Source organism: Doryrhamphus excisus, linkage group LG2 (genome assembly GCF_037039965.1).
Source record: "Doryrhamphus excisus strain RoL-2023G ecotype Guam linkage group LG2, RoL_Dexc_Guam_v1.1, whole genome shotgun sequence".
In the NCBI taxonomy this organism is placed as follows: domain Eukaryota; kingdom Metazoa; phylum Chordata; class Actinopteri; order Syngnathiformes; family Syngnathidae; genus Doryrhamphus; species Doryrhamphus excisus.
This window is the reverse complement of record NC_136358.1, coordinates 24,690,986-24,717,053: the sequence shown is the minus strand read 5'-3', so window position 1 is coordinate 24,717,053 and position 26,068 is coordinate 24,690,986. Positions and strand designations below refer to the sequence as shown.

Genomic DNA, 26,068 nt, shown 5'->3' with positions numbered 1-26,068 from the left:
TTTCTGTTCTATTCTATTCCCACGTACACTATGTTAGGGAAACACACTCACTCTGTCAAAGACATATTAATGTATCATGCTATTTTGTAGTTGAATACCCATATATTAAAAACATGCGTATTTCAGCAAATGTTACGTATAGTTTGCCTAAAGGATGCATTTTCAAACATAAAATACAAATACAAGGCATTCAAAAGGCCGAGGATATGTAGTATTCTACTCTGGTCACTAGATGTCAGTGATATTAATAAAAACATTACAAAAGCATCAGACTCGATCGCCGGAACAACAGGCTTTTATTGCAGGCTTAAATTAAGATGGAGTGATGGAGCAGTGTCGTCCAGAAACCAGAAGGTGGTTCCATTCTGGCCCCTTGTGACCCAGGGCAAGACACCTGACCCGCCTTGGCTCCGGTGCTGTAGGGAATACTACTTTGTCGGGCCTTGAAAGAGTTGTGATGTATGTACTTAGGTACATGCTAACGATTTCAGAAAAAAACAGATGGAATGATACAGCACTCTACAAGAAGCAATGAAGTCTGTAAAATTAAATAATGAAAAAAAATTTGAAAAATTGTTAACTATAATGATGGAAATGGTAATATTAATGATGATTATAATGATGGTAATAATGATAGATTATAACAATTATGATAATAATGCTAATAATGCTAATAATAATAATATTACAATGATAATAACGGGAAAACAAGACAGTGGCATAAACATGATTATATCTTGCAAAAAGGGGTAGGAATTTATAAGCTTTTGCTTCAGCCTACTCCTTTTGAGCTTGTGATCAGAAAGCTGAATACATATGTAAATAATGGAAAGTTATATTTTGATTGATGTAAGAAATACACTGTAATGTTTCATATATTTGCCCAAATAAAAAAATGTAATAAAAAAAAAAAAACACAAAGCACCGTTTTGGATGAGAAATAATAGCAATAAAAAAAAAAAACAATAAAAAAACGACAACATCTGCATGGTTCCTTTCCATCAACAGTCAGTCAAAGGTTGAAGGTTGAAGTCCCTCAAACTCTGATTCCTGTATGGACTCCTGTATTTATCACACGCTTATCTCCAACCATGCTGATGGGACTCAGGGAGCACAAGGGCTATGCTTGTGGACCATTGAAGGGCTGGACCTCCTCAGCAAAGGTGGAGTCTTACTTTCCTGCTGTGTGTGTGTGTGTGTGTGTGTGTGGGAGGGCAAAGGGAGGGGTTTGATGACAGGGAGAGAGGCGAATGGAAAAAGGGAGAGTGGCAAGAGAGAAAGAGAAAACACCGCTGCTTGCAGCTTGACATCAGGCTTTCTCTGCCTGGTGAGGCATTCACATCCCAGAGCTCATGTGCTAACATCCAGCTTAGCTTGGCACCCCCTGCACAGTGGCCCCCCGAGGAGCTTTGGCATTATCTCTGAGGTGAGCAAGCGACACTAACTAACTTAAAACTTCAACTTCACCGACATGGCAGCAATGGAAGCCCTGGAGTGTTCGAGCGCTCAGCTGGAGCCACACTCCCTCACTGAGATCTCAGAAGATGAGCTCCACATCCCACCATCAGATGATGAAGAAGATGCTCTTGCTGCAGCAAAAAAAGAGCTCACCGACATGGCCAAGGACGGTGAAGCTGATGAAGACAAGGACGAGGCAAGCAAAGCCGACCATCAGGTGAACGGAGTGGTGGTCCTGTCTTTGCTGGACAAAATCATCGGGGCCGTGGACCAGATCCAGCAGACCCAGAGCGGGCTGGAGGCCAGGCAGCAGGAGATGGAGCACTCGGTCACCAACATTCAAAGCGAGCTCACCAAGCTGACCAAGAGCCACAGCACCACCTCCAACAGCGTCAACAAGATGATGGAGAAGGTGCGCAAAGTCAGCGTCAACGTCAAGACCGTGCGAGCCAACCTGGAGAAGCAAGGGGGACAAATCAAGAAGCTGGAGAGCAATGAGGCCGAGCTGCTAAAAAGACGCAACTTTAAAGTCATGATCTACCAGGTGGGTGTGAGACGGCTTGGGTGTGACCCCCGGGGGGGAACATACCTTTGTCGTAGCTAACAGCCCCCGTAGCTTAGACACAGCGGGCAGAAGGGTGTGGCTGAAGGTCATCTTGCTGGCCAGAGTTCCCGTGACAGGCGGTGATGTCTCTAAAACACTAAAATGGCATCATTCCTATTAAATGCTTCCCAGCATGCTCTGCAAGACTACTCGTAGTAGTTGCAAATGTAATGGTAATGGTTTTATTTATTTGAACATGCATCAGATTACAATTGAATGCATCCCATAATCAGTTCACAGTTCCACATGTCCGAAAGGAGTAGGAAGAAGCAAAGCTTATTAAATCCTACCCCTCCATCTGGTACTTTTACAATCAGTAACTGTTACATTTGTTCACTTCCTGCTTTCCTAATATAATTTTTTTTATTATTATTTATTTTTGTCACGTACCGAAGTATGAGGTGATATGACCATGGAGACGGGGTACACCCTGGACTGGTGGCCAGCCAATCACAGGGCACATATAGACAAACAACCATTCACACTCACATTCATACCTATGGACAATTTGGAGTCGCTAATTAACCTAGCATGTTTTTGGAATGTGGGAGGAAACCGGACTACCCGGAGAAAACCCCCGCATGCACGGGGGAGAACATGCAAACTCCACACAGAGATGGCCGAGTGTGGAATTGAACCCTAGCTGTGAGGTCTGCGCACTAACCACTCGACCGCCGTGCCGCCCACCACCAAGCATCTTATTTTCTCTTATTATGTTTACTATATCAGACAGTGTAAAGGTGACTATAGGGGTGTTATTTCATGTCTACAGGACTCTAATGAAACCAAAGGTTTTTGTATGCTCTACCTCTCAAAATATTCCATTCATAAATAAAAAAAAATTACTTATCATGGTCGGGGCTTGAGCCAATTAACCATATTTGCCATATTTGATGTTTTATTTAAAAAAACCTCCAAAAACATAAATAACAAATGGAAAAAAATCTGACCAAAATATGACAATTGAACTCTCCGTCAAAGTCTCCTTTGGTGTAGAAAGTGGGGGCACTAGAAGCGTAGACATGTCCCTACTAGATTGCTAAAAAGGCAGTACCTACACCCACTTTGTTAAACGCAGTCCCACGCGTGTCACATCCGTGTTGTATATGACTATTACACACGGTAATACCTGAACTTGACTGAAGTTGGTGATTCCAGATGTTGCTCTATAGCGCCCCCCTGCCACACCCCAGTCCACTGTACACTTGGAATCCACCCCAGGTGCCTTGCAGATATTTTCCCTGCACATCACATGATGGATCTGCAGCGTACACGCCTCCACATGTGAAAGTCATACTTCATCCATTCTGTCAAACCTACATGGAAAATACCACAGCAGGGTTCAAGTTAGTAATAGGGAATACGTGGAGGATGAATGTTGCATTTGAAAAGAGTTTTTTTTTTCCCTTTGAGGGGAGTTGAGGGGAGCCCTGTTTCTTTTTTTAGCCTGTGATGTGTAATGGCTTGCAGCTTTTTGCACAGTGGCGCAACAACATTCAGAGTTTCCACCCTAAACTCAGACATCATGTCTTGGGCTGCCCCCCCTTCCTCCTCCCGTTCCTTTAATCATCTGTGCTCTACTTCATATGAGCGCTCCATTTTAGGACCTCCAGACTCTATAAAGTCCGACATATTTTTCAAATGTTCTGGAAAGTCTTCCCTTGTCAACTCGGGATTTAAGACGCCATGTATAAAAAGGGGCGGTACTAAGTGAGAGGTGCTTCATAGTATGTCCAATCAAGAGGCCACTCATGCATACAGTTGACTTCTACTTCCATAGCACTCAGTCATTTAAGGGGGGGGGGGGGCAAGGCTAACCCAACCACTGGGGCCCTCCACATCCTTTATATCAGGTATAAAAAGTCTATTTTTATGAATGACCTTTTTTTTTTTTTTTTACAAAAGGTGAGTATGTCATTTGTATATGTGTATAATACTATTTTATATAATATACATATTGTATATTGCATACTGATACATAGTGTATTACGTAATGTACGTATACTGCATACTAATGTGCATCAAATTTGAATGGGAAATTTTTAATTCATAATATCAATTTGGCTGGCATTCCATTTTTTTTCCTAATGAACATAAAAATGTCTTTTGCAAAGTTTTGAGGAAATCCATTGAGATTTAGGGGTGCCACCTCACACATAAACTTTTGTAAAATTTCGGGAAAATGTGCAATTTCTAGTCTAATTGCCAAAAAGTTGACGAGGAAATGTTGAGTACAATGAACGTCTATACAGCATCATTTTCTATAGGGTTATCAAAGGGGGCCCAGACCAAAGACCAAGCTGCGACTGCTAGTCTGAAAGGAACTAGTTGTTGTGTGCCTAAAATAATAAATGGACAAGTGTATATCACATTATGTAGGACTACAGTACTACTCTCAATAAATATGAGGCATCAGTAATACTGTCTACTCTATATTACTGTTGTTGATGTTATGCTTGCTCAGCTATTAGCTAACTGTCATTAGCAAACTGTAGCTAGCTAATGTTAGCTACAGTAGAGGCAATGAGCACTAAATACCTATAAATATGACTACAAATCATTCAAATTACAAAGACAAAACCGCAAATTTGCTAGTAATACGTAATAGGAGTATAAATACCAACAAAAACATAAAAATCACCTTAGAGTTCTTGAGCTGCAGTCTTTGCTGACCTCAAATCTCCATGGCGACCATTGAACTGTTCACCACTTTATTCCACAAAAACAGATGTATGGTGGCACCCCTAAATAATCATGTATTGGAAAAATATTTTATATGTGTTGTTTCTACATATATTGGAACATTTTTAGTACCCAGCCATATCAAAATTCAATAATTGTGTTTTTTTTAATGTACCCTACTGCATACTGATATTGCTACTGTCTCCCGTCCTCCTCTGGTAGCACTTTGGTCCACTTAAGTCTAATTCCAAGATTTACTCCCACACATCTTCCTGCTGTTTACTGACTGTACGTACCGTGATCCAGCCTGGAATGCGATAGCTTCACTCCCCCACAGCGTTGGGGGGCTTCCTGGCTAGATATTTCAATACGTTGCATGTTGATTCAAATCATGTTAATCAGCGTATTTGGAAGTCAAATGGTACCCAGTGAAGCAGTACTGGTAGCAGTAAAGGTAGAAAGTCCACTAAGAAGGTAGAAACCTGGCTGGTCCAAGCAGGACTTGGCCAGTGGAAAAGAAAAAAGGCTTGTCCAGGGATATTGACGGAATCTAAGCCAAGTTCAACGCTCAATTTCCGATATCAGCCGATAACGACATGTGTACGATGTCATATCTCCTGTGGTGGAATGAACACGTTTTTAAATATCAGGAAAAAATCTGATACTGATGTATGTCGACCGATACCACATTTTTATGCTGATATCAAGCTGATATTTATCGGTACTGATGATTACAATCCCTAATAATTCTTAAAAATATTACAAATAAAATTGAGACTTTTTCTCCTCATTAGAATTGTTTTCTCTTAATATTTGGATGACCTCATGCACATAATATTTGGACTTTAATATTTATTCATATTTTAACATGAAACCTGTTTTCCACAAATAAATTTTTATTTTATTATTATAGTATATAATATATTATAATACATATAATACATATTATAGTACATTATTATTATTTTTAAACTTTATGTTGTTTTGTTTGTTCCTCCTAATAATATGACTTTAAAACAACTTTTTTCTTTCTCAACTTTGTGCCACTAAAATGATAGGACTCTTTTCCGAATAATATATAATAATAATAATTATAATTACAATCTACAAGCTTTTTCTCGTGAGATTGCTAATGTTTTACATTAGGGGTCTCAAACTCAATTTACTACCTGGGGGCCACTGGAGCTAGGGTCTGGGTGAGACTGGGCCACATCAGGTTTTCCAAAAAAAAGCGTTTTCCTTTAAACTTAAATAGCCAAAAACCTACCACTTCCACACAGATAGGGAGGATAACTATTAACAGTTATTTAACCTTTAACATGAACATTAATCAAACGTAATAATAAACTCAAGAAACCACATATAGTTGGTGGGGAGACATATTATTTTTTTCAGATTAAAATGAACAAAGCATTATTAGAGCCCTGTAGACATGACAAAACACGACTATAGTCACATTTATACTCTTTTTATTTACAACATATTGCGCAACTACAGGGTCTTGAGACACATGCTAACTCGCAAACTAGAGAGGTAGCGACCTAAACGGTAGCCTTCAAGTTATTTCCTTTAAACTTAAATAGCCAAAAACTTACCACTTCCACACAAATAGGGAGGATAACTATTAACAGTTATTTAACCTTTAACATGAACATTAATCAAACGTAATAATTTTTTCTGGGTACATGATACCATACAGTATCCATATCAAACTTGCGTGGGCCACACTAACATTAAACTTTCATATCAAGGCGTGGGCCTCAAACTAGTGTCCTGCGGGCCACATTTGGCCCGCGGGCCGCCTGTTTGAGACCCCTGTTTTACATCTTTATGAATATGAAATATTGCTCCTGATATTTTACATTTGAGCTAATGTGGATATGATGACATCTCCCTTTCCAAGACGTATGAAGAAGGTTCCACGTTGAGGTTTTGTGCAACTTGGGAGGCAAATTCTTCTGGAAGTATCTGCTCAAATTCCAAATTGTATCATTGCAAGTGCATGGGGATCAAGATAGTATTTATTAGTATTTTTAGTGCACTAGTTAATTCTGTTGCTCAACTGGAATGCTCCATTTGGATCTCACGTCCACCTTTGTCCCAAATATATTCACACTCATGTCAGACGGCGTCCAGTAGAAACCGATAAATAAGGCTGAGGAAACAATAAGGCATCCGGGAATATAATGTGACACAAAGATTCCGCCTGACATTCATATGAAAATGATAAACTGCGAGAAGGCGGTGTTGACGATGCAGGGAGCGCATGGGCGTGTTATGATGAGGACCGAGAGAGCATATTTAGACAGCTGATTCATTGTGTGCAAACCTCCTGCCTCCTCTCTTTTATGTGTTCTACTTCTCTTGCAGCACCGTTCCCCCTTGTTCCTCCTTCCCTGCATCTCCCCCTGTGTGGATAATTCACTCAGCCTCACCCCGCCCTGCCCCATTCCACCCAATCCACAATCCCAGTTCCCTTATTTCTTCTACACTTCTGTTAGATTAGGTACATTTTGTCTTATCATTTGTGTAGAATGGTTTTTATCTACCATGCAGGACATGATGCTGATATTGTCTATATTTGCATTCATGTTCTGTACCACTTCCACAACATCCTGTGTGCCATAACATTCATTCTTGCCACCTGTCGTTGTCCAATAATAACTAGAATCTCCAAATGTTGATTATTTTCCTTCAAAGGGGACCGATTATGTTTATTTTTGTCCCTTTGTAGTGAATTGGGGTGGCACGGTGATTTAGTGGTTAGTGCGCAGACCTCACAGCTAGGAGACCAGGGTCCAATTCCACTCTCGGCCATCTCTGTGTGGAGTTTGCATGTTCTCCCCGTGCATGTGTGGGTTTTCTCCGGGTACTCCGGTTTCCTCCCACATTCCAAAAACATGCTAGGTTAATTGGCGACTTCAAATTGTCCATAGGTATGAATGTGAGTGTGAATGGTTGTTTGTCTATATGTGCCCTGTGATTGGCTGGCGACCAGTCCAGGGTGTCGCCCAAAGACAGCGATGAATGAATGAATGAATGTAGTGAGTTGTGGACTCCTATAGAGCAGCTACACACAATAACAGCACAGAAATATTCCTAGATCTTTCAGAATCTGCACCTATTCCAGCTGTATTTCCTAGGATTTCCAAAACACTCTGTTTTGTTTTCACTTTGTCGTTTAAAGAGCATACAGAGCATTTGGTCACATGGCAAAGAACACTTTTAATCAGCAGCCGGAGGGTGTTATCATTTAAAATGTATTCCAACCCACCCCCCCTCTCCTCTGGTGCAGGTCGATGCAGGCCCATATATGGCCATCGCAGCCTCAAAAGCTCCGGGCTAACTTTACAAGCCAGATTGTGTGAAACGTCAACAAAGATCAGCACATTTTTTATCTGTAGTGTTTCTCCCCCTGGTTGGGTGAGAGGATAAAAAACAGAGCGGGGTATCAGAGTTTGGAGACAAAGTGAGAGACACAGGGGCCTAAAAATAGCGCTTGATTGTGAGAAGGAAACAGCCCTTAGAATGTCTTCTCGTTCCTTCCTTCATGAACATCCCATAAGGACCAGCGTTGACATTCATACCACAACATTGGATTGTTTGTGTAAAAACGCTTCCTGAGTCTGTTATGAAGAAGTTGTATGGTGACACTTCAACGTTAACTACATGACCTTGGTCATAAAGATATGGAAAGACAAGCCATGTGTTGTATTCTGGTCTCTAGGTGTCAGTAATGTTACATTAACTTAACTTGTCGGCCAAGGGTGCAGAGTGAAAACGTTCTCCTCCTATTCCGTGTGGAAGTGGTATGTTCACATGATTTCTCCAGATAAAGAAGGCCAACGCCACTACGAAAACAGTCTAGCTCAGGGGTCTCAAATACGTGGCCCGCGGGCCAAATGTGGCCCGCAGGACACTAGTTTGAGGCCCCCGCCTTGATATGAAAGTTTAATGTTAGTGCGGCCCGCGCAAGTTTAATATGGATGCTGTATGGTATCATGTACCCAGAAAAAAATATTACTTTGATTAATGTTCATGTTAAAGGTTAAATAACTGTTAATAGTTATCCTCCCTATCCGTGTGGAAGTGGTAAGTTTTTGGCTATTTAAGTTTAAAGGAAATAACTCGAAGGCTACCGTTTAGGTCGCTAGCTCTCTAGTTTGCGAGTTAGCATGTGTCTCAAGACCCTGCAGTTGTGCAATATGTTGTAAATAAAAAAGAGTATAAATGTGACTATAGTCGTGTTTTGTCATGTCTACAGGGCTCTAATAATGCTTTGTTCATTTTAATCTGAAAAAAATAATTTGTCTACCCACCAACTATATGTGTTTTTTTAAGTTTTTATTATTTGCCGTTTTATTATTATTATTATATTTATTTATTTATTACTGATTGATTGATTTTCTTTATTCTTGATTTGTTTATTTATTTTTCATCTTATTTTGTGTTGAAAAATAAAAAGTAAGATATTTGAGAACAGTGGAATGTTTTATCAGAACTATTTTTGTAGAAAATTGGAACCAAAGCAAAGTTTTTAAAAAAATTTTTGTTTTTAATAAATGCATTTTTTTTGTTTTTTTTTTTGAAAACCTGATGTGGCCCAGTCTCACCCAGACCCTAGCTTCAGTGGCCCCCAAGTAAATTGAGTTTGAGACCCCTGGTCTAGCTAGTGATTCTAGTCACATTATTATCATCAAACCCCTGTCTTGTGCAATTATTTTGGTTCATTTATTGACCTTTTCCACACAAGTCAGATGCTGATGACTCATTCTTAAGATGTGGCCACAGCAAACATAATCACATTTTGTATCGTCATATGATTCGATGTCATCTCCTGTCATAAATGCTGGAATGGCTTGTTGTGACACTGAAGCAGACGGCAGGGGAAATAATGAGACCATAGACTTCCAGAAGTCATTTCATCTTCAGTTTAATCAATGATACTCGCTTGAAAAGGTTTTAAAAAATCAGAAAGATAATAAAAAATAGATAACTTAAAATGAGCTCAGATACCATCTTATTTCCAGCCCGTCAGCCTCGGGATTGAGCAGCTGTGTCTTATTTGTAAGGTTTTTTGTTGTTTGTTTGGTAATGCTAGCTCGGTTCTGTTGTTTTTTTTTTTTCAACTTTCCTATATTTGCAAGAGCTTTGGTATGTGTTGTTAATCCTTGCAGGTACCCAGAGTTAGTCAGCTTTTCCATGTTGCCACCAGCCTTTTAGTTCTTATGACTTCCTGCCTTGTTCCTAATTCATCTCTGACAAGCCATTTAGGCTTCATTTTGAAACATGACTTCAGAAGTTCATGTTTAAGTTTATGACTATGTACTACTGGTATATAGTTTATTATTATGTATTATTTACTATACATATTATTTTATATCCTCAAAGTAAAAGTTATGTTTGAAATATTTTTTTTGCACCGTCAGTTGGTTGTCCTCCTTTTCTACTTGGGAGCTGATATTTTCCTGAAACTTATCGATGTTCTACTGCTGATTACTGAAGAACGCAAAAAGGTAGAAACAAAAATTTTTCTGATGAAAGATGGGAGACAAGTTGTTTTTCCGGTAGGTTCCATGTTTATATAACCATAGAACAGGGGTCTCAAACACGTGGCCCGCGGGCCAAATGTGGCCCGCAGGACACAAGTTTGAGGCCCCCGCCTTGATATGAAAGTTTAATATTAGTGCGACCCACGCAAGTTTGATATGGATGCTGTATGGTATCATGTACCCAGAAAAAAATATTACGTTTGATTAATGTTCATGTTAAAGGTTAAATAACTGTTAATAGTTATCCTCCCTATTCGTGTGGAAGTGGTAAGTTTTTGGTTATTTATGTTTAAAGGAAATAACTTGAAGGCTACCGTTTAGGTCGCTAGCTCTCTAGTTTGCGAGTTAGCATGTGTCTCAAGACCCTGCAGTTGCGCAATATGTTGTAAATAAAAAGAGTATAAATGTGACTATAGTCGTGTTTTGTCATGTCTACAGGGCTCTAATAATGCTTTGTTCATTTTAATCTGAAAAAAATAATTTGTCTACCCACCAACTATATGTGGTTTCTTAAGTTTTGATTATTTGCCGTTTTATAATTATTATTATATTTATTTATTACAAATTGATTTTTTCTTGGGACATAAATGAACAAAAATATGTTCTAAAAGGTCTGGATATCGGACTTGTGAGAGGTATGATCCAACAGTATGATAGGCTAGTGGGCTGTAGGCCACGGTAAGCCATTGGGGTGTATTAGCATACGGTGGTGTACCCCTTTGACTCGATGCCTACCCGCACATTCTAATGGGGATCTAACATTCCTGGTATGTTAAAGTCGGGGGCCCCTTTACAAGAGAGTCTATAACAACACAAACAACGGCTGAGGAAACACTTTCTTTTGCTGTTTTATAAATCTCTCCATAAATGCCAAGCTCCTCCATTGTTATTGGAAAGACTGCCACGAGGTAGCCATGGCAACTACCCCTGCCATCCCAACCTATGTTTATATATATGTACATATATATGTATATAGACCCAATGAGGCGCTGGGAATGGTAACGTGGTTGCTTGTCCCGCCAAAGTCAGATTGTTGAAGAATACTGAAAAAATAAATACTATTAGCCACCAGTCCAGTCCAGTCAAGTCAGCTGGGATAGGCTCCAGCATACCTGCAACCTTAGTGAGAATAGGCAACATAGAAAATGGAAGTCTGTAAGCCAGGGGTCTCAAACTCAATTTACTTGGGGGCCACTGGAACTCGGGTCTGGGTGAAACTGGGCCGCATCAGGTTTTCAAAAAAAAACAAAACGCATTTATTAAAAACAGAAAAATATACAAACTTTTTCAGTGCTTTGGTTCCGATTTTCTACAATAAAAGCTCTGATAAAACATTCCACTGTTCTCAAATATCTTAATTTTTATTTTTCTGCACAAAATAAGATGAAAGATAAATAAACAAATCAAGAATAAAGAAAATCAATCAATCAGTAATAAATAAATAAATATAATAATAATAATAAAACAGCAAATAATAAAAACTCAAGAAACCACATATAGTTGGTGGGTAGACAAATTATTTTTTTCAGATTAAAATGAACAAAGCATTATTAGAGCCCTGTAGACATGACAAAACACGACTATAGTCACATTTATACTTTTTTTATTTACAACATATTGCGCAACTGCAGGGTCTTGAGACACATGCTAACTCGCAAACTAGCGAGCTAGTGACCTAAACGGTAGCCTTCGAGTTATTTCCTTTAAACTTAAATAGCCAAAAACTTACCACTTCCACACGGATAGGGAGGATAACTATTAACAGTTATTTAACCTTTAACATGAACATTAATCAAACGTAATAATTTTTTCTGGGTACATGATACCATACAGCATCCATATCAAACTTGCGCGGGCCGCACTAACATTAAACTTTCATATCAAGGCGGGGGCCTCAAACTAGTGTCCTGCGGGCCACATTTGGCCCGTGGGCCACATGTTTGAGACCCCTGCTGTAAGCACTCCCAGGGGGACTAGTTTGCTGTTTGGTTGTTTATTGACGTATTACCAAGGTTATGTTGTGTTTGTGTGACTGCATTTGCATGGCTGCATGTGCATTTGTGTATCAGTGTGTGCCTGCATGAAAGCACATGATCAGAATGCCCTCCGAAGCAAAGTATGCGGTAAATACAACCTCCAGTGATCGCCGGCAATGGCAAGCTGCGTCTTGCAGAGAAGAGCTGAAAGGAGCGCTTGCAGTGACTTCCTGACTTCAGCATGTCTGCAACCTTGGAAACGCTTCATGAAATCTTTATTTTGTTGTAGATTCATGGATGCCTGAGAACAAAGTTGCACTGTTTTAAGTCCATAAGCGTAAGCGTACGACCGGAGGTCAGTACCTTCTTCTTGGTCATTGGCTGTAAAAACACAGGAGGAGTGGAGAGAAAAATAAATCTGAAGCTGCTGGGGTTATCTGGAACCCAAACACAGAAATATTTGTTACGTTGCCATGGCGCTACCATGCCGATCTGTCTCATTCCTAGCTATCGAATACACCACATTTGGCCTTCTTTCCTGCAACAGTGGCTACAAGGTAACCGCAAAGGATTTGGATCACAAATGCAGCTGGACTGACGTGGGGGGGGGTTATACAGATGGAAGGAAATGAAAGAAAAGCTAGAGCAGACAGATGTAATATAAGAGAAGAAAGAATGGGAGGAAAAGGCACGCTACCATGCTCCAGTGCAGCACCAGAACTGGTGACTCATCCCCCCCCTGAACTCCCCCCCTCGGGGAACTGTGGCATGCCATCACTTTATATAGCAATCTCTCCGGTCATATGTCTCTGATTGAAGCCAACTAGTGGAAAAAAAGGAGAGGAATACAGAGTTCCTTCCCAAGATTTTTATGCTGTGTGTGACCATCACACACTTTCCCATGGCCGTCTCATGAGGATTGACATTGCCGTGACAACACAACTCCATGCAGAGACAATATAATCATGGATTTGATTGGTTTTTGTAGAAAAACGCCAATTTTTACAAAAAACCCACAGTGAAATCCATGGCATGAGTTCCTCATTTATCACGGTTGATTGGTTGCAGTCCCAACCGTGATAAGTGATTTATTAATGTAATATTTTCATAGGCAGCCTCGGCCATCTCTGTGTGGAGTTTGCATGTTCTCCCCGTGCATGTGTCGGTTTCCTCCCACATTCCAAAAACATGCTAGGTTAATTAGCCACTCCAAATTGTCCATAGGTATGAATGTGAGTGTGAATGGTTGTTTGTCTATATGTGCCCTGTGATTGGCTGGCCACCAGTCCAGGGTGTTCCCCCACCTCGCCCAAAGACCGCTGGGATAGGCTCCAGCACCCCCTTGACCCTCATGAGGAAAAGCGGTAGAAAATGAATGAATGAATATTTTGAGAGGTAGAGCATACAAAACCTTTGGTTTCATTAGAGTCCTGTAGACATGAAATAACACCCCTATAGTCACTTTTACACTATCCAATATAGTAAACATAATAACAGAAAATAAGACTTGGTGGTGGGCGGCAAGGCGATCGAGTGGTTAGCGCGGAGACCTTACAGCTAGGAGACCGGGGTTCAATTCCACCCTCAGCCATCCCTGTGTGGAGTTTGAATGCGTGGGTTTTCTCCGGGTACTCCGGTTTCCTCCCACATTCCAAAAACATGCTAGGTTAATTGGCGACTCCAAATTGTTCATAGGTATGAATGTGAGTGTGAATGGTTGTTTGTCTATATGTGCCCTGTGATTGGCTGGCCACCAGTCCAGGGTGTACCCCTCCTCTCCCAAAGACAGCTGGGATAGGCTCCAGCTGTCATGAGGAAAAGCGGTAGAAAATGAATGAATTAATGAATATTTTGAGAGGTAGAGCATACAAAACTTTTGGTTTCATTAGAGTCCTGTAGACATGAAATAACACCCCTATAGTCACTTTTACACTATCCAATATAGTAAACATAATAAGAGAAAATAAGACTTGGTGGTGGGCGGCACGGCGGTCGAGTGGTTAGCGCGGAGACCTCACAGCTAGGAGACCTGAGTTCAATTCCACCCTCTCTGTGTGAAGTTTGCATGTTCTCCCCGTGCATGCATGGGATTTCTCCGGGTACTCCGGTTTTCCTCCCACATTCCAAAAACATGCTAGGTTAATTAGCGACTCCAAATTGTCCATAGGTATGAATGTGAGTGTGAATGGTTGTTTGTCTATATGTGCCCTGTGATTGGCTGGCCACCAATCCATGGTGTACCCCGCCTCTCGCCCAAAGCCAGGCTCCAGACTTGTAAAATAAGTTTTTGTCTTTCTGGAATGGGTTAACAGTAAGAATTCTCCTTTACTTTTTAGTCAAGGAGCTGTGCTTTCTGAAGCGTCTGGTTTGGAAACAGGAGCATTTTATGTATCCATGACAACCTGGGGCAAACACAGTCATTGCACATAAGCTGTAAGTTAAAAAAAAAATGCTAATGAATGGAGTGATTTAGTGGGCTCCTATAAAGTGGAAATACGGTGTCCCCGTTTGCCTTATGAACTGAGCTCAGTTCCTTTTTACATCACCAGTTAAGTCATGGGGATTCCGCGTCCTTACTGGAAAATCCCCCTTCATGTACGTGTGTTGTCACCGTGCTTTTTTATGTGTCATGGAATGTGTACAGGTACAATGTGTGCACACACTCAGAAAGACATCTGGCTTTGGACGGGGCAGCAGGGGAGCACACAGTCGTTGAAGTTTAAACAGGAAAACAGTAACAGAGAGGGGTGTGTTCTGGTTAGATTCCTCTGGCCAAAGCTGATGAGAGGTTGCAGTGTGGGCTGAGGGTGGAAAAGCTTCCATAGCGTGTACAAACACACACACACACAGACACACACAGACACACAAATCTGCATTTCAAATGTGTTCATATGATGTTCATCCAGCAGTTGGTTGTGCTCTCTGACAAAAAACAAAACATTTTTAAAAAAATTCGCTTTTTCTACAAGAAAAGTTCTGATAAAACATTCCACTGTTCTCAAATATATTACTTTTTATTTTTCTACACAAAACCAATACAAAAATCAAGAATAAAGAAAATCAATCAATCAGTAATAAATAAATATAATAATAATAATAAAACGGCAAATAATAAAAACTTAAGAAACCACATGTAGTTGGTGGGTAGACAAATTATTTTTTTCAGATTAAAATGAACAAAGCATTATTAGAGCCCTGTAGACATGACAAAACACGACTATAGTCACATTTATACTCTTTTTATTTACAACATATTGCGCAACTGCAGGGTCTTGAGACACATGCTAACTTGCAAACTAGAGAGCTAGCGCCCTAAACGGTAGCCTTCAAGTTGTTTCCTTTAAACTTAAATAGCCAAAAACTTACCACTTCCACACGGATAGGGAGGATAACTATTAACAGTTATTTAACCTTTAACATGAACATTAATCAAACGTAATAATTTTTTCTGGGTACATGATACCATACAGCATCCATATCAAACTTGCGCGGGCCGCAGTAACATTAAACTTTCATATCAAGGCGGGGGCCTCAAACTAGTGTCCTGCGGGCCACATTTGGCCCGCGGGCCGCGGGTTTGAGACCCCTGCTCTATGGTTATATAAACATGGAACCTACCGGAAAAACAACTTGTCTCCCATCTTTCCATGTTTCCATAGAAACACAAAGCAGCTTCTTATTTTCTTTATTTTTTTCAATTTCTATTAACATTTCAAATTCAGTTCTACATAAAGTGTCAATCAAATTCTGCCAATGACTAGAAGAATGCTGACTTGGAAGGGTGCACAGTTGGAAGAACTACAGTAGACCTTTGGAAATGATCAGTGCTCTGGCAATACTTCTGATAAATACCACCATAAATACCACCATGATCCACTGTAAGAAGTCTTTAATTTATTGTGCCGACCCCTTTTCTAAGAATATGAGCACTCATGTCAGAAGGACTGTGTGGTTGTTGGCAGAAATACTTTGGAGGGAGGGTGTTATCATGCATTATCACATACTACAGTATTAATTGGCCCTGTACCCTAGAAACCGCCCATGAATGATACGGGAAAAGGCCGAATGGGCAGTGATACTGATAAAATATAGAGTTTAACCATGTCCAGTATCAGAGAACAGCGCACGAGTGCTTAGTGCCTAGTGCTTCTCCAGTCACCAAAAAAACCCAAACTTGATTAATGGAACTTTAATTGTCAGACATTGATAAGATAAGACTGTTGATAAAATATTATTGTTGAAATATTTTTGCAATTGTTGTGTTTACACTGTTTAGATATAATACATGTAATAAACTGAACATTTTCTGGAAACAAAATGATGTTTTGATTAAATAGTATGTGATAATAAGCTCATGATTAAATAGTATGTGATAATAAGTTCATCATGTGGTTTGTCTGGTATCATGCCCAGTATCATGCCCCCAAGTGTCAGTATCAGCCCGAGACCGAAGGTCAGACAATACCTGGCCTGATACCAGACAAACCATGTGATAACCTATAAGTCCCACCATGAAAGAGAAATGCTGTGTTGTGCTGATCACATCAGCCAGCTGATCTCAGCAAAGTCTATTCGGACACATCCAAACATCATGTGAGGCTTTTGGAAGAACTTGGAATCAAATCATTAATTCACCCAGGTGAAGAATAGCAGCTTAAAAAAAACATAAAGATCATACACCCGTCAAATGAATCAAACATATGCAATAACCACAAGCTACGCCATTTGGCCTCTATGATAGTGTTGGAATGTTGGAGATATGTACAACACAGAGGAGAACATGTGGTTTTGTTTGGACAATCGAATGAACACACAGTAGCGCAGCCCGCACCTCTGCATACCTCCTTTGTCTATTTTCCATGGCTTGCGGTGTACCTTCCTGCCTTTGGAGAACAATGTCCCATTAAATTAGGTTCAGGAAGTTAACACAACAAGGTGCATGCTTGAACTTCCCCAGATTACTGTGTACATGTACATGCTTGGAAATCATGGACAGGTCAAATACCTTCTGGCCCAACTTTTGATGCTCAGACGTGACAAGCTAGTTGGCCGTAATTGGTGCTAGCATCGCATTCTGGACCTGTTGTAGTTCCAATGGACAACGAGATAGCCCAGACTTGGTCACACCCAAACACACATCACTGCCGGCATAACCTGTTCACCTGTCATAAGATGTTGCAGCTGACTTTGGACTACACCCTGGATTGGTCACTAGTCAGTCACATGAACACATGAACACATGAACACATGGACACATGGACACATGGACACATGGACACATGGACACATGGACACGTGGACACATGGACACGTAGACACGTGGAAACGTGGACACGTGGACACGTGGACACAGACACATGGACACGTGGACACATGGACACATGGACACATGGACACATGGACACATGGACACATGGACACATGGACACGTGGACACGTGGACACAGACACATGGACACGTGGACACATGGACACGTGCACACATGGACACATGGACACATGGACACATGGACACATGGACACATGGATACGTGGACACATGGACACATGGACACATGGACACGTGGACACATGGACACTTGGACACGTGGATATGTGGACACATGGACACGTGGACACGTGGACATGTGGACACATGGACATGTGGACATGTGGACACATGGACACATGAACACATGAACACATGAACACATGAACACATGAACACATGAACACATAGACACAGACACATAGACACGTGGACACGTGGACACATGAACACATGGACACATGGACAGGTGGACACATGAACACATGAACACATGAACACATGAACACATGGACACATGGACAGGTGGACACATGTACACGTGGACACGTGGACACATGGACAGGTGGACACATGTACACGTGGACACGTGGACACATGGACATGTGGACATGTGGACACATGAGCACGTGGACACATGGACACGTGAACACGTGGACACATGGACATGTGGACATGTGGACACATGGACACATGAACACATAGACACATGGACACATGAACACATGGACACATGGACAGGTGGACAGGTGGACACATGAACACATGAACACATGAACACATGAACACATGGACACATGGACAGGTGGACAGGTGGACACATGGACACATGGACACGTGGACAGGTGGACACATGGACACATGGACACATGGACACATGGACCCGTGGACACGTGGACACATGGACACATGGACACATGGACACATGGACACATGGACACATGAACACGTGGACACATGGACACATGAACGCGTGGACACATGGACACATGGACACATGCCATCTATGATTGTCAATATTCTCATTGATCCAGCTCATTTTATTCTCAGGGCATCGACTCGACCGCAACTGGACAACTGGACTGTGTTCAGGTTGTCTTAGAAGTTATTTCCCAGGCTTCATCAGCTAATGCTCAATGACTAGCTAGGACAGCACTAGCTCTTAGAGCTGTCCTATCTAGTCATGTCTAGTCTGAAAAAGCAGCGGTGGCACCTTGACCCCAGGCGTTGGGTACCTGCTCTAGGCAATTGGAAGGATTGTACCTTGTATAAAATCAGGTAGAGGTTATGGCACCCCTTCTTGTTTTGGCATGGTCTCTATATTTCCTTTTCAAGTCAAAAAAGACAGCTCCAATTATCCCGTGGAAAGACGTTGACCTGAGAGAACGTTACAGTGAAACGTATTTGTTTCCATTTTCTTTTGAACACAGCTGCTCAGGAAAGCAGGGATCCCTCTTCCAAGGTCAGGTTTACCCAAGACACCGCAATACAATACCTCCATAAATCCTCCATTAAGCTGCAGCAGAAAACAATAGCTGCCCTGCGCCCCACCCTCGTCTCCCTCGCCTCCTGAAGCCTGGTCAAAACTTTGATGCTATCATCTTCCTGCCAAGTAGATTTGCACTTTTTTCCATTTCTCTCCAGCATCATCTAATTTGCACAGGGACTAACTTCATGCGACAGCAGAACAGCATCCCTTCCTGTGTCTTTTGTTCTCACCCGACCGTGTTCCTGTTTTGGTAAAAAGAGGAAAACACACAATGTACGTAAGTGTTGTCTTTCATGAATACACACAGGTAAGATTTGCCATAATGGAAAGAGGAAGTCCGCGCCTGCCTCGCCGTCTTTTCCATCCTCCATTAACAATCGTCAGTATAGCACATTGTATGGGGGGGTGCATAAGAAAATAGGAAAAAGACTTCCTGGTGTGGAATTCAAGGGGAAAGGTGAGAAGAATGGACGGTTGATGGATGGGAAAAGGATGCTTGTTGAAGGTGGTCAGTCATTGACCGTACTGTCATGATTTTTAATTCAAGCGAAGAAAAAGTCCTTCATCCGTTCCAGAAGGTCCGACTCCAAACCGAACCAATTTTCCCAGAAGACGTCCAAAAAGCCAACATATGTTCTTTGTGGTGGCTGCACGGTGGACGAGTGGTTAGCGCGCAGACATCACAGCTAGGAGACCGGGGTTCAATTCCACCCTCGTGGGTTTTCTCCGGGTACTCCGGTTTTCTCCCACATTCCAAAAACATGCTAGGTTAATTAGCGACTCCAAATTGTCCATAGGTATGAATGTGAGTGTGAATGGTTGTTTGTCTATATGTGCCCTGTGATTGGCTGGCCACCAGTCCAGGGTGTACCCCGCCTCTCGCCTGAAGACAGCTGGGATAGGCTCCAGCACCCCCGCGACCCTTGTGAGGAAAAGCGGTAGAAAATGAATGAATGAATGAATGTTCTTTGTGGGGGCGGCACGGCGGTCGAGTGGTTAGCGCGCAGACATCACTGCTAGGAGACCGGGGTTCAATTCCACCCTCGCCATGTTCTCCCTGTGCATGTGTGGGTTTTCTCCGGGTACTCCGGTTTCCTCCCACATTCCAAAAACATGCTAGGTTAATTAGCGACTCCAAATTGTCCATAGGTATGAATGTGAGTGTGAATGGTTGTTTGTCTATATGTGCCCTGTGTTTGGCTGGCCACCAGTCCAGGGTGTACCCCGCCTCTCGCCCAAAGACAGCTGGGATAGGCTCCAGCACCCCCGCGACCCTTGTGAGGAAAAGCGGTAGAAAATGAATGAATGAATGTTCTTTGTGGGGGCGGCACGGCGGATGAGTGGTTAGCGCGCAGACCTCACAGCTAGGAGACCGGGGTTCAATTCCACCCAGTTTGCATGTTCTCCCCGTGCATGCATGGGTTTCTTCGGGTACTCCGGTTTCCTCCCACATTCCAAAAACATGCTAGGTTAATTGGCCACTCCAAATTGTCCATAGGTATGAATGTGAGTGTGAATGGTTGTTTGTCTATATGTGCCCTGTGAGGAAAAGCGGTAGAAAATGAATGAATGAATGAATGTTCTTTGTGCAGAAAACAATTCTCAATGCATATAGATGATGAATGAAAGGGTTAAATAAATATTGAATGTTACTTTTTTTTTTTTTATAACTTTTTTAATAAAATGACCAAAAACCTTCTATTTTGGCTTTTTGCATGGGTGTCGAGGTGAACGGTCTGGGGAGTCCAACGTTGAGCTTCCACTCTACTTTCTGGGTAAAGCAGGGATATCTTCACCTGCAGAGGAGGACAAGAAAGAAATATAGCTTTACATTTTCCTGACATGCGTAGACAGGTCATATAATGCAAACCAATTACTGTCAGTACATTGAGTATTGCACAATACTTGGTTTCCATTGCAAGTTTATGTACATTTTTCTCTGCAATTTCTCCCTCTGGCACGACAGAGATGAGTAAAACCTGGAGTGTTGACACAGGAAGTTTAAGGTTCTGCCAAAAAATGAACCAACATCTCTGTTTAGGCTAGTCTCTAATTCTATGCCGTTCCATGACGCTGATGAGTGACTCATGACTTCAGTCAGCTTGTGTGTACTTGTACTCATTTGACGGGGAACACAAAATCGACATGCAGTACTGTATATGCATATTATAGACATTCCATGACCGCTCACAAAACGTGGATGCCAACCTGAGATCTTCGGGCGAGAGGCGGGGTACACCCCGGACTGGTCGCCAGCCAATCACAGGGCACATATAGACAAACAACCATTCACACTCACATTCATACCTATGGACAATTTGGAGTCGCCAATTAACCTAGCATGTTTTTGGAATGTGGTAGGAAACCGGTGTACCCGGAGAAAACCCACGCATGCACGGGGAGAACATGCAAACTCCACACAGAGATGGCCGAGGGTGGAATTGAACCCTGGTCTCCTAGCTGTTTATCACTTTTTCACACAATGGAGGAATGTTGGCCCACTCATTTTTACTGAATTGTTGTCATTCAGCCACATTGGAGGCTTTTCTAGCATCAAGCCTTTTGAAGGTCATGCCACAGCATCTCAGTAGGATTCAGTCAGGACTTGGACCAGGCCACTTCAAGGTCTTCATTTGTTTTTTCTTCAAGTGGACTTCAAGTGTTTTGGATCATTGTCCTGCTGCAGAACCCAAGTTGCTTTCAGCTTGAGGTCACCAAAAGATGGCTGGACATTCTCCTTCAGGACTTTTAGTAGACAGCAGAATTCAGTCTGAACCCTCCTCAACAACCCCAGACCATCACACTACCACCACCATATTTTACTATGTACATACACTTTGCAAAATGTTCAACTTTTGTGTCTTCAGACCACAGAGTATTTCTCCAGGGTCTTGGTGATCATCAAGATGTTTTCTGGCAAAACTGAGATTTTTGTTCAGCAGTGGTTTTGGTCTTGGAACTCTGCCATGCAGGCCGTTTTTGCTCCCCTAGTGCCTTTCTTATAGTGGACTCATGAACACTGACCTTAACTGAGGCAAGTGAGGCCTGCAGTTCTTTGAATGTTGGTGTGGGGTCTTTTGTGACCTCTTGGTTGACTGACTCCTCCTGGGAAGGTTCACCACAGTTCCATGTTTTTGCTATTTGTGGATAATGGCTCTTACTGTGGTTTGCTGGAGTCCAAAGCTTTTGAAATGCCTTTATATCTTTTTTCCAGACTGCATTTTGTGTTTAGTTGTGTTGTTATTGACTACTATTTAAATTTGTTTGATTATGTGAAACATTTCCTTGTGAGAAATATGACAACAGATGGAAGCAAACTGTTTGTCATGCCTACGTAAATGCAATAAATTATTTACCAATCTTTATTAAGCCTTATTTGCTGGTTAAAATTCACATTGCATATGTTTGCACGACCTGGATGCTGAAGAAGTGTATTTTGATTTCAAACTCAAACAGTTGTTAACTGACATGTTTACCATATCCTCCCTCTCTGAATAGAATAGTGTGTTGATGCAGAGCCTTTTTTCCTTTAAACCTACCGCCCTCTGCTGGTAATCAGACTTCTGCAGTGTAACCATGCAATGGGGGTGAGAACCGCATAGTGAAAGGTGAAAGGTGAAAGGGGTGTTTACACAATTTGGGTATTTTGTACAGCAACATATTTTCTCACTTTTAGAAACTAAACACAGAGTTGCATGGTGATTAGTCATGATTAATTCATTTGAAAACCACTATGGTACCGATTACGTCATTGTATGGTCATACCACCTCATACTTCGGTATGTGACAAAAAAAAAAAAATTAATTTTTCATTCATTCATTTTCTACCGCTTTTCCTCACGAGGGTCGCGGGGGTGCTGGAGCCTATCCCAGCTGTCTTCGGGCGAGAGGCGGGGGTACACCCTGGACTGGTGGCCAGCCAATCACAGGGCACATATAGACAAACAACCATTCACACTCACATTCATACCTATGGACAATTTGGAGTGGCCAATTAACCTAGCATGTTTTTGGAATGTGGGAGGAAACCGGAGTACCCGGAGAAAACCCACGCATGCACGGGGAGAACATGCAAACTCCACACAGAGATGGCCGAGGGTGGAATTGAACCCTGGTCTCCTAGCTGTGAGGTCTGCGCAACTCGATCGCTGTGCCACCCTAAAAAAAAAAAAAAAATTAATAAATAAAATAAATAAATAAACAAATAAATAAACAAATAAATAAATAAAAAATAAAAAATAAATTAAATAATAAAAAAAAATTCAACTATATTAGGAACGCAGGAAGTGAACAAATGTGTGCTATACATATCACTATATTGACAGTTACTATGGTACCCGTTATGTCATTCGGTACGTGATTAAAAAAACTATATTAGGAAAGCAGGAAGTGAACAAATGTAACAGTTACTGATTGTAAAAGTACCAGATGGAGGGGTAGGATTTAATAAGCTTTGCTTCTTCCTACTCCTTTTGGACATGTGGAACTGTGAACTGATTATGGGATGCACTCAATTGTAATCTGATGCATGTTCAAATGAAATAAAACCATTACCATTACCATTACCATTACCATTACCATTACCATTACCATTACCATTACCATTACCATTACCATTACCATTACCATTACCATTACCATTACCATTGATCTGATTAAAAATGGTGACCATTGCAATACATTGGTAACACTTTATTCCTATTTACCAAGAATGGCCTCTTTTCTCCACAGGATGAAGTCAAGGTTCCCTCCAAACTCAACGTTTCCAAGTCCATGCGGATCTCTGAGTCCGCGCCAGGAAGCAGAGGAGGGAGTGTTCTGGAGCTGAAGGAGGCTGCGGAGGACGAGGAGGCGGAAGAGGGAGAGAAAGAAAACAAACCGGCTGTGGACCTTTCTTCTGACGAGGAAGGCTTGGAGATCGAGGACCCCCTTTTCGAAACTCGCGCTGAACGTTTCAAGCGCAGCAGCCTGCAGCGTGTTCAAACCCTCAAGACCGTATTCTCCAAAGACAAGATGGATAAAACCCGGGCAAAGACCAAGGAGAACCTGGAGAAGACCAAACAGAAAACTAAGGAGAACCTAGAGAAGACAAAGCAGAAGACTAAAGAGAACCTGGAGAAGACAAAGCAAAAAACTAAGGAGAACATAGAGAAGACCAAACAGAAGACCAAAGAGAACCTGGAGAAGACCCGTCATAACATCGAGAAGAAGATGGGAAAGCTTGGAACACGAATGACCGTCAACCCCGAACGCAAGCAGAAGATTCAGACGTCCCGTGACAAGATGAAGAAAGCCTTCACGCCAGACCACGTCGTCTACGCCCGCTCCAAGACCGCCGTGTACAGCGTGCCCCCTTTCACCTTCCACGTTAAAAAAATCCGTGACGGCGCCGTGGAAGTGGTCCAAGGCACTGAGATGGTGGAGGTCTCCCAGGACGCCGAGGCCTTCAACGAAGCGGAAGACGAGGCTGACGGAGGCGAGGTGGAAGTCGAGATGGAGATGATGAATGGCGGAGGAGGGGATGATGAAGACGAAGACGAGGACGAGGACAGCCAAGACATCCTGGAGGACAAAGACAGAGACAGCGACTAGATCAAGAAAACCTTCGCCAGACACGACCTGAGTTTGTACAACCTCCTTCACGGGAACGGCAGCCAAAACTACGAGATAGCTTACAGTATTAGCCACCGACTGGAGGACACGCAGATCACCAACTATCTTCATGGACCTGATGAACACCCCCACACATTAGAAGAACGCTTCAAGGATTTGAGCTGAATGGATGCTGAAGATGTTACAATGGTTGGCAATGCTAGGGAAGCCATTACCTCTCATTCTCCTTTTCCATCACCCCTGTGCCTTTTTCACACATGGGGAGGGAATAACAATTCACCCAATCGGTCACACCGCCCCTTGGCAAATAAACACGCTGGTCATAATTCATAATAATGCTATCTTTCTGTACTTTTCCAGTTAATATGCACGCTTTTTTTTATTGGCCCGCAGGAAATATCATTGAACAAAATCAGAAAACTCAACAATAATTTTACCAGAATAAAGTCAAAATCTATTAAAAAATTTTTTTTTAAATTTACATTTTTTTTTAAAGTAAAAAAAAACTAATAACATTGTTTTTTGAAAATTAGGTTGTAAAAAAAATTATATATATATATATATATATATATATAATATATATAAATAAAGAAATAAAAAATGTAAATAACTCAGCAATCATTTTACCAGAATAAAGTCAAAATCAATTTAAGGTATTTTTTTTTAAAAGCAGCATTAAGTTGACATATGTTTAAAAAAAACTAATAACATTGTTTTTTTGAAAATTTGGTTGTAAATTAAAATATAAATATATATATATAATATTAATAAAGAAATAAAAAATATGTAAATAACGCAGCAATAATTTTACCAGAATAAAGTCAAAATCGATTTAAGGTATTTTTAAAAAAGCAGCATGAAGTTCTCATATGTTTAAAAAAAACAACTAAGAACATTGTTTTTGGAAAATTAGGTTGTAAATTAAATATATATATATAATATTAATAAAGAAATTAAAAAATATGTAAATAACTCAGCAATAATTTTACCAGAATAAAGTCAAAATCAATTGAAGGTATTTTTTTAAAAAACAGCATTAAATTGACATATGTTTAAAAAAACATTGTTTTTTTGAAAATTAAGTTGTAAATTAAAAAAAATTATATATATAAAATATTAATAAAGAAATACAAAAAATATGTAAATAACATGATTGTTTTGTAAAAAAAAATTCAGTTTTTGCTGATGTTTTTCTTTTTAGTTGTCTTGTTAAATTCTATTTTTAGAATGTGCTGCGGGCCAATAAAAAACAGCTGTGGGCCACGAATGGCCCCCCAGACCACACTTTGGACACCCCTGGTCTAGAGCCATCATGTTTCCCGTGCAAATGTGTTTGATGAATAAAGACTAAGAAGAATCCAAGTCCATGGAGCAGGTCTAGGGTGT

At 41.2% G+C, this 26,068-nt stretch overlaps 1 protein-coding gene across 1 annotated transcript; it reads left to right on the top strand.

The window, feature by feature from the left end:
• The first annotated feature begins 1,291 nt into the window (after positions 1-1,291).
• cavin1b (caveolae associated protein 1b) lies at positions 1,292-25,235 on the top strand. The gene is made up of 2 exons (XM_058062209.2): positions 1,292-2,002; positions 23,801-25,235. The coding sequence occupies exons 1-2, from the start codon at positions 1,472-1,474 to the stop codon at positions 24,659-24,661; spliced, it is 1,392 nt and encodes a 463-aa protein (XP_057918192.1). The 5' UTR covers positions 1,292-1,471; the 3' UTR covers positions 24,662-25,235.
• Positions 25,236-26,068: the final 833 nt, after the last annotated feature.

What these genes read in the sequence shown, in the direction of transcription:
- cavin1b (XM_058062209.2), top strand. Translation starts at nt 1,472, where the DNA reads ATGGCAGCAATGGAAGCCCTGGAGTGTTCGAGCGCTCAGCTGGAGCCA. An exon ending in TTAAAGTCATGATCTACCAG is followed by an intron (nt 2,003 to 23,800) that starts GTGGGTGTGAGA and finishes TTTTCTCCACAG; the next exon opens with GATGAAGTCAAGGTTCCCTC.